The sequence below is a fragment of the Xenopus laevis genome, chromosome 8L (genome assembly GCF_017654675.1).
Source record: "Xenopus laevis strain J_2021 chromosome 8L, Xenopus_laevis_v10.1, whole genome shotgun sequence".
NCBI classification, from domain to species: domain Eukaryota; kingdom Metazoa; phylum Chordata; class Amphibia; order Anura; family Pipidae; genus Xenopus; species Xenopus laevis.
In genome coordinates this window covers 66702290-66717119 of record NC_054385.1, presented here as the reverse complement: position 1 = coordinate 66717119, position 14830 = coordinate 66702290, and the positions used below count along the sequence as shown (strand labels likewise).

General features: G+C 40.7%; 2 protein-coding genes across 5 annotated transcripts in view; both read left to right on the top strand.

Moving 5' to 3' along the window:
* Positions 1–52: 52 nt before the first annotated feature.
* Positions 53–6243, top strand: lsm2.L (LSM2 homolog, U6 small nuclear RNA and mRNA degradation associated L homeolog). Its single transcript, NM_001112740.2, has 5 exons — positions 53–107; positions 621–688; positions 4767–4797; positions 5665–5724; positions 5833–6243. The coding sequence occupies exons 1-5, from the start codon at positions 105–107 to the stop codon at positions 5956–5958; spliced, it is 288 nt and encodes a 95-aa protein (NP_001106211.1). The 5' UTR covers positions 53–104; the 3' UTR covers positions 5959–6243.
* A 2416-nt stretch (positions 6244–8659) lies between these two features.
* Positions 8660–14830, top strand: part of LOC108698575 (valine--tRNA ligase) — a 28155-nt gene continuing 21984 nt past the window's right edge. Inside the window, exons 1-4 of one of the 4 annotated variants that reach the window (XM_018230166.2) lie at positions 8660–8853; positions 13873–14203; positions 14315–14458; positions 14707–14821. In XM_018230166.2, the coding sequence (XP_018085655.1) occupies positions 13889–14203; positions 14315–14458; positions 14707–14821 (574 nt within the window). In that variant the 5' untranslated portion in view covers positions 8660–8853; positions 13873–13888. Of the gene's footprint in view, positions 8931–13672; positions 13691–13872; positions 14204–14314; positions 14459–14706; positions 14822–14830 lie in introns of those variants that run through there. The other 3 variants (XM_018230167.2, XM_018230165.2, XM_041572902.1) reach the window with 3 other exon arrangements.

Sequence of the window (14830 nt, the reverse complement as noted above, 5' to 3'; positions counted from 1 at the left end):
TCGCGAGATTTATAAAGACAGGTGCTAGAACGGTTGTCTAACGGTAGCCGGTCTGTTCTATAGTTTCCAGCCAGAGTTTTGTTGGCGCGACTGCAGCAGGAACGATGGTAACAGCGTGCGAACACGGACCTTCTAATTGTCTCCTTCGTTTCATAGTCTTCAGTAATAAATATACAGGGTGGTTGAGATTTCTATGCCGGGCTGCTATCTTATGTCGCACCAATAAGGCCGTTTTACGAAACGTGTGTGTGTGTATATATATATATATATATATATATCTATCAACCCTGCACTTTCTACTCCCCGCAGTAGTCGCTAAATCGGCTCTCTTTGTAGCCATGCCTTTGTTTACATTCCCAGGATGCTGAGATCTGTAGTTCAACAACAGCTGGACTACACGAAGTTTCCCATCTTTGCTCTGCAGCTTTGCAAAAATTTTTATATTCGCAACCTGACCAGTGAACTAGTCTGCGTTTTAAGTTTTTGGTTAAATCTCACAAGGGACCACTACTTGTTCTGTAAAGGAACATCTGTGCAAGAATTGTGCTGCCGCTTTATGAAAAGATGCACAAAAGGTGACTTTTTTTTTTATATAACTTCTTGTTTTCTTTCACATATAGCTATTCTACTCATTCTTCAAGTCTCTGGTAGGGAAGGATGTGGTGGTAGAACTGAAGAATGATTTGAGGTGAGTGAATGCCCACAGTTCTTTATAGGATTGACACCTTTTCTACACTGCAATGACCTGTCTTTTTATTTGTTATCCCTCTTTCCATTGGTCTCAGTATTGTACTTCACAGATGGCAAATCTTATGTTGTTGGTTTAATGATAAGTTCTAGGTAGGGTATACCTAACCTGCACCTACCAGTACCCTAACTTATTTGTTTATTGCAATTGTGTTTGAGCTTCTGCTGCGCATGGCCTTTTACTAGCTTTTTACTAGTTCCTATCTTCTATTGGCTAGCAGAAACCTTTTTGGGAAGGCCTGACTGTACAGCATGTACAATTAGCAGCAATGAATATTATATCTTTAAACAAAAGGATCTCAACATGTCTCTGACTATAACTAAATACAGCTACAAATGATTACATTGTTTTATGGAACCTTGTCTTCAAGCAAAAAGCTATCCCTGTGGGTGCACTTTATGAATTTCCTAAAAATGTATTTAAAAATGCAAACAGTCTTAAAAGGAATGTTGAAGTTTGCCCCTTCTATGCTCGCATTCATTTTTAGCACGGTTTCCCTGTACATTCCTGGCTATTATTATTTATTATTATTATTATTATTATTATTATTATTATTATTATTATTATTATTATTATTATTAACATGTATTTATATAGCGCCAACATATTGCGTAGCACTGTAAAGTAAATGTGATTATACAACTACATCACATGAATTACATACATAGAATATATGGAGTAACAAACATCACAATCAATACAGGTACAAAAAGGTGAGGCAGGCCCTATGCATAGGCATACAGTCTAAAGGGAAGGGAGTAATACACAAGGTGTGGGAGTGGGCAAGATCGAATTAAGTGGGTGAAAATATGGTATTGCATTTGGTAGTTAAGCAGAGTGAGGGTAGGCTTCTCGAAAGAAGTGCGTTTTCAGAGATTTCTTGAAAGCAGAAAGGTTGGTAGAAAGTCGGACAGACCGTGGGAGAGCGTTCCAGAGGAGGGGTGCAGCCCTTGCAAAGTCTTGAATGCAAGCATGTGAGGAGGTAATGAGAGAAGAGTTGAGTAGTAGGTCGGTAGAGGAGCGTAGTAAGCGAGTGGGTGAGTATATAGAGATGAGTTCAGAGATGTAGGGTGGGGCAGAGTTATGAAGTGCTTTGAAAGTCAGTGTCATTAATTTGAATTTGATTCTGAAAGGTAACGGAAGCCAGTGCAGGGATTGACAGAATGGCGAGGCAGAGGAGGAGCGGTTGCTGAGGTGTATGAGCCTCGCAGCAGTGCTCATTATGGACTGGAGAGGCGACAGTCTCTGGAGGGGGAGGCCAATTAAAAGAGAGTTGCAGTAGTCTAGACGCGATATGATGAGAGAGTGAATAAGAATTTTGGCAGCGTCTTGGGTGATGATCGTATTTTGGATATGTTCCTTAGGTGGAAGTGACAAAATTTAATAAGTGACTGGATATGAGGAGTGAATGACAGGGCAGAATCTAGGATAACCCCAAGGCACCGGGCCTGGGGAGAGGGGGTGATAGTGGAATTGTTAACTATGATGGATACTTCGGGGATGCTACTGGTGTTAGTTGGAGGAAAGAGAACCATTTCAGTTTTAGAGAGGTTTAATTTAAGGTAGCGTTGTGACATCCAGGTAGAGATAGCGGACAGGCAGGAGGAGACGCGAGTTAGGAGTTCTGGGTTGAGATCAGGAGATGAGAGATAGATCTGAGTATCGTCAGCATAGAGGTGGTAGTGGAAACCATAAGAATTTATTAATTTGCCAAGGGAGGAAGTATAGAGGGAGAATAGTAATGGTCCCAGGACAGAGCCTTAGGGAACTCCAACAGAAAGAGGTTGGGGAGAAGATGATACTCCATTGTAGGAGACACTGAAGGAACGATTGGTGATGTAAGAAGAGAACAAGGACAGGGCTGTGTCACGAAGGCCAAGTGACTGGAGGGACTGGAGGAGGAGAGGGTGATCTACAGTGTCAAATGCAGCTGAGAGATCAAGCAGTATTAGTAATGAGAAGTGATTGTTGGCTTTAGCGGTTAAAAGGTCATTAGTTAGTCGAGTCACGGCAGTTTCCGTGGAGTGTTGTGGCTTAAAACCAGATTGTAGGGGGTCCAGCAGGTTATTGTCAGAGAGGAATGAGGTTAGTCGGTTGTAGACTAGGCGCTCAAGTAGTTTAGAGATGAAAGGTAGCAGAGAGATAGGGAGGAGGGATCAAGAGAGGGTTTTTTCAGAATGGGGGTGACAAGAGCATGTTTTAGTTGAGAAGGAAACAGTCCAGTTGAGAGCGAAAGATTAAATAGGTGAGTTAAGGCTTTGATTAGACAAGGATTGGTATTGCGGAGAAGTTTTGAGGGAATTGGATCAAGCGGGCAGGTGGTAAGGTGAAAAGAGGCCAGAAGCTTTGAGACTTCCTCATCCGTGACAGGGGTGAAGGAGCACAGGAGGGACTGGGGAATGTGGAGGGAGGGTGGTGGAAGTCTAGGGGGGTTGAGTAGTGTAATGTCCCTTCTGATTGGTTTTTTAGAAAGGGAGTTAATGAGTAAAGTATGTTTGTTTGGCTTGGAAGAGGCTGGTGTTAAAGGAGCGCAGGGCAGATTTGTAGCTCCAAAAGTCTGATTCTGATCGGGATTTGCGCCAGCGACGCTCAAGTGCACTTGAGTGTCTTTGGAGCGCTTTTGTATGAGCAGTATGCCAAGGTTGTAGTGGTTTGGGTCTAGAACGTTTAATTTTTATAGGAGCAAGCTCATTTAGGGCAGTGGTTAGAGTACTATAGTAGACAGAGGTAGCCACATTAGGACATGAGATGGCTGAGTTATTAGAGTGAAGAGAGTCAAAGGAAGAAGAGGAGAGATGTGACACGTCTACAGCTTGCAAGTCACGGTCAGTATGTGTTTGGGGAATAGCAGGGGGTGAGGAGGGAGTTAGTGAGAGTTGAAATGTGATCAGAGAGGGGAAATGGTGAGTTAGTAAAATTGGTGGTTGAACAGAGTCTGGTAAATATGAGATCCAGAGCATTACCATTGGAGTGAGAGGGGGAGTCTGAGCACAAAGATAAGCCTAGGGAGGAGGTTAGTGAAAGAAGTTTAGAGACAGAAGAGTTGTTAATGTTGTTAACGGGTATATTAAAGTCACCTAATATGAAGGATGGGATGTTAGATGAAAGAAAGTAAGGAAGCCAGGCAGCAAAGTTGTCCAGAAATTGTGCAGTTGGTCCTGGTGGTCGATATATAACAGCAATGCAGAGTGAAACTGGAGAAAAGAGCCTAATGCAGTGAGCCTTTTTGGTGTTTGGCTATTTTCTCTGCTCCTCTGAGCCACAGTCTTTTCTATATTTTCACACCTACTCCCATCTCTTGTCTGAAACCTTTCTATTTGCTTACCTCTGGAACTGCTCTGTATGTTAACCTCTTCAAAAAGAAACTCTGAACCTTCCTAGTTTCTCCTCCCTACTCTTCTGTCAGATTTTGATTGACAGTCAAATACAGCCTTTGGAAGGGGCTCCTTTTGCCTAGAAGATGTATTAAAGCTCCCTGTTTTAAAGCCGCCAATGGTACAGAATTTTTATTTGATTCTATTTAGTCAATTTTCTTATTCCAGCATGATGAAGCTGATGTTAATTATCTTTGTGATAGTACCCCCTTAATGGTCCTTGTCCAAACCGTTGTGCACTTTTACAAATTTGTGCTTGCTGAATATCCTAGTAGTACTATATAAATTGTTATACATATATTTTGATTTTTTTTATGCCCCTTACATTGCTAACATTTACATACTTTATAGAAAGTTCTTCCGCAGAGTGTGCAGTTGTGCTTTTTGCACTAGTGATGTGCCCAACCTGCTCCAGTGCCAAAGAAGGCCATGGGATGGGTGTGGGCGCTGAACAGCCATTTGTGTGTTGAGACCATTGCCCAATTTTAGAGTGGCAGAGCGTATTGTGTAGACTTGATTTTTAAAAACAAAAGTTGTCTTGTGCTTTTTTTAGACTTCATCACACCGGTTAATTACCACTCCTCTATCATATCAGTCAGCCATATTTTATTGCTCTATTACATAAACTATTTTCTCTCTTGCAGTATCTGTGGTACTCTACACTCAGTTGATCAGGTAAGAACAAGAGCAAAGCACATTTTTTCATAATATAAGTAGGTGACAAGCAATAAGAATCTTATCCCTGTATGAAGTGTATATTACAGAAACCTCCCCATTAACCACTGACTGTATGAAAGTGAACGATCATTGGCATAAAATGTATCTGTAGTAGATACTGTTGAAACCTCTGAGATACAAAATTAGTACATTTCATCAACATTATATAGGCTCAGCCACATTTTTGGGCATCTAAGCCTTGCAACTGAAATTGGCCTAAAATCTTTCAGGGCTGTTTGCAGCTTGAAAAAAAGTTGAAATCTAAACGAACGATTGCTATAATAAAAACTGCGAAACACACTTTATAAAGGGGACATAAACTATAATTTTTCACAGTGCGTTAATAGATGTTCCTTAATGTAAAACAGAAGGGCTCAGGTTTATTTTAGTACCTTTAGGGTCAAATTTTCATAAAAAAAAGTACAAAAAATGCTCTGTTTCCACCCCTTTCCTTGAAAGGGAAACATGAGAGGTTTAAGGTGCATTTGAAAAGCGCCATGAGAGGATAAAATTAAATGGACAAAGCAAACAAAAGTTACACTTAACTAACGACATGTTAAATGCAAATGCAGAATTGGTAACTTGTATTCCAGGACAAAAACATTAGGAAATTACACTTGTCTATAGGTGGTTGTATCAATTCCTTTTGATCATATTATGAGACCCTTTGATATATTTGATGCATCCTGTAGGGTATATTGTCATTGAGGAATGACTTTCCTTTTACCCCAGAGGAGCATGGAGAAATGTTTTAGAATAGCACATCCTAGGAACGTATCACTTCATTCTCTCTCCAACAATATTTCACTTCTGTTTATTTTTCAGTATTTGAACATTAAGCTGACTGATATCAGTGTAACGGACCCAGAAAAATATCCACACATGGTAAACTATCTTTTTTTAATTTATTTATTTTTTCTATCTGCAACATACTTGACATTTGATCCTGCCCTGTAACATGTTTGTTAATCGAACGTCTTCATATTTCTTTAGTTGTCCGTGAAGAATTGTTTCATCCGTGGATCTGTTGTGCGCTATGTACAGCTCCCTGCTGACGAAGTAGACACTCAGCTTCTCCAGGATGCTGCAAGGAAAGAAGCAGTTCAGCAAAAGCAGTGACCTACAAGAGCTGGAAGGGTGAATGCAGGTTCACAAGCATTGATAGGTGTTTTAACTGCCTGTTTCTATAAGACCATGTAAAAGAGTGAGCAGCAACATTTTACCTGTTATACAGGTTTTGTGTAAGAGTCACACATTTTTGCCCTTCGAATTCCTGAAGCTTCATGTGCAATGACTTGTGATGCTATTCACTTTTGAATCCAAGCAATGCAAAGAAGTGGTCTCCGATAAACAGATTTATTTGGGCAAGACTGAGCCCCAAGGTTTTTGTTCTTTTTTTTTTTTTCTAAATAAAGGATGTGTTAACATTTATCAGCTCTTGTTATTTAGCAATTCTAGAATATCTTTATGTATATGAATTTCTTTATTTTATTGAACCCAAACCCTATATTTGAATTTGAGATAAATCAGATTTTCTAAATGAACAAATTTGTTGTATTCTGTTGTGCTGAACATTCAATTGTTATGACTGTGCTTTCCTGTCTTAGACAATAATGCCCCATGAGTGAAGTAGAGTTATATGGATTGCTGAGCTGGGAGTGGATTTTACTGGCCTATACAGAATCTTGGCCTTAACCCAAACAAATACCCATGGCGTACATCAAAATGCAAATATATTGCTTTTGGAAGGAAATGTTGGACAGGCAGGAGCTCTGCGTGTGTATAATATATAAGCAGTAAAGTTATCGGCATTCATGAAAAAATAAAGAGCTGCTGTGCCACAATAGCATTAACAGGAACAACTTACGGTAGAAGAAACCGGACTCTCATAATGTAGTTACTGTTGGGGAAATTCAGTTACTGGTGACCACTTGAGGTGAAAAACCGTTTATTGTACATGTTCTCTGTGAATTTTTAGCTTACCATGAGTCAAAACCCTGAACGAAGATTACATGATGTATATAGACATGCATGGGAAGGAGTACAAAAGTAATCGGGAGTTACTGGTGAGGGAGCATAAAGATATTGCTCCATAGCACAGTAAAAGAAAAACTGCTCTTGCAGCCAAACAGGTGGCTCTGCCCTCAAGGCTAGGGTACTAGTGACCAAGACTAGCTTGAGAACAGTATCCATGCAATTTGGGAGGGCTGTTATGGGGAATCTGCATACACAGAATTTTGGTATGGTGAGATTGTTGTTTATATTCCATGACACATCTTTTAATAACATAAAAATTAAGTCTTAAATACAAAATAACAATTTTTTTTTCAGTTTAGCTGGTTACAGTTTCAGTTCACCAGAAAAATACTTTTTGCAATTACATTTTTCTAATATTGAAGTGCAAGTCTAATTTTATACCTTTCTAAAGTGGCTCTGGGAGGGGATGTTGCCGATCCTCTTAACTGTTCTGAATTGATACATGTAGTTGATACATTTGTTATCTTTGTCCCTGCTGAGCAGACTCCCTGATTTTCATTAAAGGCAGCTGTTGGAATTGATACAATTATTTCTAATACTCCACAGATACTGATGAAAAAATGTATCAACTAAATGTTGCAAAATTGTAACAGTTTAGAGTCTGCACCTGAATTACTGAGCTGTTAGATTGAAACACCAGAGATGGGGACATTAAACTTAGATTTTGGGTAAAAATAAAAAATGGAAAGCAATTAAAAAAAAAAAGTGTTTATTTCTGGGAAAAAATTCAAATGAAAAAGTGTTTGGAAGGTGAACCACTCCTTTAATATTCAGATTACATTACTCCATATATACTCATCTTTATTGTAGGAAACATAAACTTGCTTGTATTGAAAAGGCAAGCTTGCCTTAAAATTTTAATATATTATAGACACACCTGTTCAAAGCAACATTTTAGTTGGTCTTTATTTTGTATGTTTTTATTGGTTATGTGCTGTGGTGCACCTAGTGTCAAATTGGAATTCTGGTGCTAGGTGCAGCGTTCAGCCAGACCTTAGATGCAAAAGTCCACCAATTTGTGCTCTGGCATTTACTGTTAGTGTTACTGACCCCTTTAAAGTTCAGACAGTTGAACAGTTGGCACTTTTTCCAGTGGTAAGTGAATGAGTGCCAGCATTGGGTCTATGCAAGGATACTGGCAGGACCTGACAAACGGCAAGTGGGGGGGGGGGACTCCTAGTCCTGTGTCAATTCACAGGGGTCAGCAGCAGCAGCAGTTTACCATGAAGAGAAGGCAATAACAGGAGACTATCGGTATTATACTGTGATGTTCCTTTCCTTATTGAAATCATGCTTGCAGGGAATTGTGGGGTTTGGACTAAGGATGCAGGCTAAGGACAGCTGGCTGTTGATACAAAGTAACAGTAGTCAGACAGCTCAGCAGGAGAGCAGGGGACTATGCTTAGGGAATTGTCCAAACCATTAAAAATCATGAAAAGTCTGCATATTTTTTAATTGATGTTTATTGCAAAGTTGCTTGAAAGTATGTTTACTTTTCAAAAAGCTGAAGTTATGCTTGTGTGGCGTTCCCCTTTACTGTTAAAACTTTCTATATCGCCTTCCTACATGAGACAAAAATGACAACAGCACTGCACAGTACCCATTATATAAATGTGTCACTTAGGAACGCCTGTATTTATTTTTAACGTCCAAGGTCCAAGCGTACCGTATTCTAGTTTCGATATCAGAAGCTTTTTTACTAGAATATTGCATCAGCCTGATGTTTTCTTATTTGCCCACTAGGTGTTACTCATACTAGCACCCCGCATTACATCTTATCGGCCGTCTTGTCGCAGGCAGTCTAAATCTTTTCCTGTAAGATCTCTAATAATATTGTAGCCCGACATCCAAATATTTATCGAAATAACAGGACAGTGGTAACAGAGATAGAGATAAAAGACTCCGCACGATAAGAACAGCCCACTGTGGGCAAAGTGCAGTCTTTCCAGCAGCTGCAAAGAAGGGCGGAAGTAGGAAGTAAGTCTTTGCGCAAAATACACGTGGGTAATACAGCTGACGTCAATCCACGGACCGGAGGAGAGAAAGAAAAGTGTGTAAGAGAATGACAAAAGGGAACTATATGGCTAATTAGAGAGTGATGGAGTGGTGAATGTGGAAGGCACAGAGCAGGGGATGGCCAAATGAGTAGGGAATACTAGAGTTAATGACAGGCGGTGTGGGAACATTTAAAGTGTATGAAGTATAATGAGCGGTGACTGGAGAAGTACTGTCATGCGGAGATGCGGTTTAGTAGCTTGAGCAAATAAGAAGTGTCCTATCAGACACCGTGCCATTGACTTAGCTGCTAATAACAGACACTGGAATTTATTCACCAGTATTGGTGCTGTTGGCTGCACTCCCATGTACCACATGTTGTATATGAGGGGTGAGAAAGTCTGAAATCCCTTACAAAGTAGTGTTTTGTTTTTTTTTGTAAAATGGATTTGGTATCTGGGGTGTGAGCCAAAAAAAATTTGCATAGCAAAAAAATGTTGTCTTTGCTATGTTTTCTGCAATCTTATCAAATTCTCAAATGTTGGGAGGTAAGCTTTATTTGTAGATACTGTAGTTTAAAGGCCAAATCCACACTGGTAGGTTAAGTGGCTGCTAATAATATTGATCATAGTGTATGTATGCTAGGGAGCTTGGATTGTAAACTGTACTGTGGCACACATTGGTTTTGTATAAATAAAGTTTCATAAAAAAAGTAAATTGAAGCAGTTCAGTTATCCGTAACAGCACAAATTAGTGTTAAAGGAACAGTAACACCAAAAAATTAAAGTGTTTTAAAGTAATGAACGTGTAATGCACTGCACTGATACAACTGGTGTGTTTGCTTCAGAAAGACTACTATAGTTTATATAAACAAGCTGCTGTGTAGCCATTCATAGCTCAAGAAGAAAAGGCACAGGTTACATAGCAGATTACAGATAAACTCTGTTGAATACAGTGGGATTCAACAGAACTTTTCTGTTATGTACTATATATGTTATCTACCTTTATCTTTCATTTTGTAGACTGAATTGCTGCCTCCATAGCTACACAGCAGCCTGTTTATATAAATTCTAGTAGTGTCTCTGAAGCAAAAAACATCAAGATTTAGGAGTGTAGGGCAACAGTGCATTCTATTCAAATTGCTTTAGAACACTTATTTTTTTGGGTGTTATTGTTCCTTTAAGCAGACAACTACAAGTAAGAAAATGAAAGCAGAAGATCTAATCGGTTGCTTTGGTTGACTACAGTGCTCCAGTTTAGCACCTGTTGTATTAAATAAGCCCTACTGTCTATAAGGAATTTAATGAAGGTCGTTGTTCAGTTACAATGAATTGTTCTCACTAATACCGTTAGGTGACTCTAGGGTTTATTTATTTTTGCCCACGACACAAACGCAAGAACTTGGTGCCAGTTTTTCCACGTGTTTCTCATTTTGATAATAATCTACCATGAACAGATTTTATGAGACGGAAACTGCAAACATTTGGACAATAATAATGTGTTGCCCTCTGAAAAATATATGTATTTGAATTATTAGAGCCTACCTCTCTTAAAGGACCAGTAATGTCAAAAATTTTTACAAAAAAATTCGTTAGAATACAACGGAAAAAAACACCAACACAAATTAAAATTTAAAATAGCAAAGCCTTTAATAAGAAATAACTTACAGAAACTCCACTTCCTGTCCTCTTCAGAAACGGCGAAAGGGCAACCATCCATCCTGCAGCACTCAATTTCTCCTCCTGGATATTCACTGACAGCATGCAGCTGGGAGAGTGTGCGTCCCCTTGTCAAGCATCAGGCTTCTTGCGGCTCTGTAGGATGGACACGGTGATCAGCGCAATTTACCAGTTGAGGGATTCACCAATGTGCTCCTGCCGACCCTACCCAACCCCTTGTTCGTATCTTTAGTGGAGGAGCAGCGCCTGTGCTTCTCTGCAGCTCCTGCTGGTGACCGCACAGCTCAGCGCACAGAACGATGTTAAGCCTGTCCTATGGACCCCTGGAAGACGAGATCCTTGTTGCAAACAGCAGGATCCAAGTGCCCTTTGGCAGGTCAGTCTTCCTGGATGATGGATCCCATCCACGACCTGCTGATCCCGGGAGACAACAAGCCCCTGTCTCAGAGGCTGGGCCGTCTGACCCCCAACAAGTTCCAGTGCGAGTTCCCAGGAAGTGAAGTACTCGCACCTGGGTGCCCGCAGCCCCTCCAGAGACCGAGTGAGGTTGTTGCTGCCCTATGACGGCCCCACATGCACCCTCATCGTCCCCCTCTGGCGTGTTCTCAGTCCCTGCGCCTGGGCGCTCACACCGGCGCTATATCTTTCTCCAGCTCTCGGCAATTGCGCTGCTCCTCCACCAAAGACATGAACAAGGGGTCGGGTATAGGGATGTAGCGAACGTCGGAAAAAAAGTTCGCGAACATATTCGCGAACTTGCGCAAAAATGCGAGCGGTTCGCGAACGGTTCGCGAACCCCATAGACTTCAATGGGAAGGCGAACTTTAACATCTAGAAAAGACATTTCTGGCCAGAAAAATGATTTTAAAGTTGTTTAAAGGGTGCAACGACCTGGACAGTGGCATGCCAGAGGGGGATCAAGGGCAAAAATGTATCTGAAAAATCTGCCTGTGTGTGCTTGGAAGAGATAGTGTAGGGGGAGAGCTGTTAGTGATTTCAGGGACAGATGATAGTAAGTTTGCTGGCTAGTAATCTGCTTGATACTGCTCTGTATTGGAGGGACAGAAGTCTGCAGGGATTTGAGGGACATTTTAGCTTAGGTAGCTTTGCTGGCTAGTAATCTACTGTTCTCTTTAAACAACTGCCATACGTTGACCTTGTAGGCATTGTTTGCCCAGTTTTTTTGGACGCAGCCACTGAAGCACAGTTGCCAGAAAAAATATGCCATATAAATGCTGAAAATAGTAATTTTTCGCCATACGTTGACCTTGTAGACATTGTTTGCCCAGTTTTTTTGGTTGCAGCCACTGAAGCACAGTTGCCAGAAAAAATATGCCATATAAATGCTGAAAATAGTCATTTTTTGCCATACGTTGACCTTGTAGGCATTGTTTGCCCAGTTTTTTTGGTCGCAGCCACTGAAGCACAGTTGCCAGAAAAAATATGCCATATAAATGCTGAAAATAGTCATTTTTTGCCATATACGTTGAGTCAACGTATGGCAAAAAATGACTATTTTCAGCATTTATATGGCATATTTTTTCTGGCCTCTGTGCTTCAGTGGCTGCGGCCAAAAAAACTGGGCAAACAATGCCTACAAGGTCAACGTATACACTACTACAGCGGTGGATACGGATTACGTAAAATATATGAATGCTGCTTGAAAAAAAGTAACTCAAGTGGTTTTTCTAGAGACGATAATATTATCAATATTTAGACAAAATGTGAACAAGCTCACACAGCTCGATGGCGGGTTGAAGAAAACACTGTGCAAATAATGCCTACAAGGCCAACGTATACACTACTACAGCGGTGGATACGGATTACGTAAAATATATGAATGCTGCTTGAAAAAAGTGACTCCGGTGTTTTTTCTGGAGACGGTAATATTATGGATATTTAGACAGAATGGGAACAAGGTCACACAGCTCGATGGCGGGTTGAAGAAAACAGTGTGCAAATAATGCCTACAAGGCCAACGTATACACTACTACAGCGGTGGATACGGATTACGTAAAATATATTATGGCTGCTTGAAAAAAGTGACTCCGGTGTTTTTTCTGGAGACGGTAATATTATGGATATTTAGACAGAATGTGAACAAGGTCACACAGCTCGATGGCGGGTTGAAGAAAACAGTGTGCAAATAATGCCTACAGGGCAAATAATGCCTAAAAGGTCAACTTATACACTACTACAGCGGTAGTAAAATAAAAAAAAGTAAAATAAAAAAAAAAGAATATTAAAAAAAAAAATTAAAGTTGGTGCTGCTGAACTACTAGGAGCAGCAGATTAGCACACCAGTCCCACTCCCCAACACTGCTAGACTAATAGCACTGGGCTCTTATAGTAGTAGTAGTAGTAGTAGTAGTAAAACAACAAAAAAATAAATAAAAGCAGTCCTTACAAGGACTACTGTTATTGCAGCAGTCAGCAGATGAGATCAGAAGCAGGACAGCTGCCCACTGCAGCTACATACAGAGCACTGCAGTAGAAGGTAGATTACTAGCCAGCAAAGCTACCTAAGCTTAAATGTCCCTCAAACCCCTGCAGACTTCTGTCCCTCCAATAACAGAGCAGTATCAAAACGATTACTAGCCAGCAAACTTTCAACTGTCCCTGAAATCACTAACAGGCAGCAGCTCTCTCCCTACACTATCTCTTCAGCACACACAGGCAGAGTGAAAAAACGCTGCAGGGCTTCGGTTTTTATAGGGAAGGGGAGTGGTCCAGGGGAGAGCTTCCTGATTGGCTGCCATGTACCTGCTGGTCTGGGGTGAGAGGGCAAAAAAAAGCGCCAACAATGGCGAACCCAAAATGGCGAACGTCGCGCGACGTTCGCGAACTTCCGGCGAGCGCGAACACCCGATGTTCGCGCGAACAAGTTCGCCGGCGAACAGTTCGCGACATCTCTAGTCGGGTAGGGTCGGCAGGAGCAAGTTGGTGAATCCCTCAACTGGTAAATTGCGCTGATCACCGTGTCCATCCTACAGAGCCGCAAGAAGCCCGCTGCTTGACAAGGGGACGCACACTCTCCCAGCTGCATGCTGTCAGTGAATATCCAGGAGGAGAAATCGAGTGCTGCAGGATGGATGGTCACCCTTTCGCCGTTTCTGAAGAGGACAGGAAGTGGAGTTTCTGTAAGTTATTTCTTATTAAAGACTTTGCTATTTTAAATTTTAATTTGTGTTGGTGTTTTTTTTCCGTTGTATTCTAACGAATTTTTTTGTAAAATTTTTTGGCGTTACTGGTCCTTTAGAAGAGGCTGTACTTGAAATATTGCATGCCTCACAATAACAGACAGTTGCCTGTTTCCTTGCAGGTCTCTCTCTCTCGCCATGTCTACTCTCTATCTTCCAAACTCCACCTCTTTAGACCCACGATGTCTCTGGGTGCGCATTGCTGGACAGTATTCTACCCAGAATAAGCCCAAAGTACAGCAGGTGTCTTCTGGCCCTCATGGACTACCACTTCCGTGTTTACTCTCATCTTCTAATGGATCAGTATGGGGTTCTTGGGCTGTTTCATATATGCTTGCTCCTGAAGCACTTTCTGGAGGATGTGACCCCTGCTCCTGTGCTCTTGTTAAACAGTGGGTGAGCTATGCAGAGTCAGAGTTGTTGCCTGCTGTATATGGAGCAGAATGTTCACAGGTAGGGATATAGCATGCCTAAACATTTATGTATATTATGAAGAATATATTTATTTTCTGACCCTAAAAAAATCCGTATGGTACATATAATAAAAATGTTCCTTTTCCTTAGAATAAAGAACGTTCTCTCCTGGAGCTGCAGAAGACATTGGATAATCTTGATTGTTATCTTAAACTTCGCACATATCTTGTGGGAGAGAGCATCTCTCTTGCAGACATTGCAGTTGCGTGTTGTCTGATCAGCCCCTATACAAAAGTAAGTATTTTAAGTGATAAATACATTTGCTGAGGTGGGGTGTTAAATCTTTTGAATCAAAGCACCAATCATATTTTTAAATCTATTAGCATATGCTGGATATTGTATCGTAATAATAAATATCATCTCAAATATATTGTAAATATTGAAGGCTCTTATCGCTTTGAATTCTCCTTCTTTCCTTTATATTAAGTTTCTCTTTGGTCATGCCATCACTTCTCTTTGCATTTTTTGTTTTGTTTTCCTAGATTATTTCTCCCGCAAGAAGAGAGAAACTCCTTAACGTTACCCGGTGGTTCCTGACTTGTGTTAATCAAAAGCAATTTAAAGAAATTCTGGGGGAGGTGAACCTTCTTAAAACAGGTACATAAA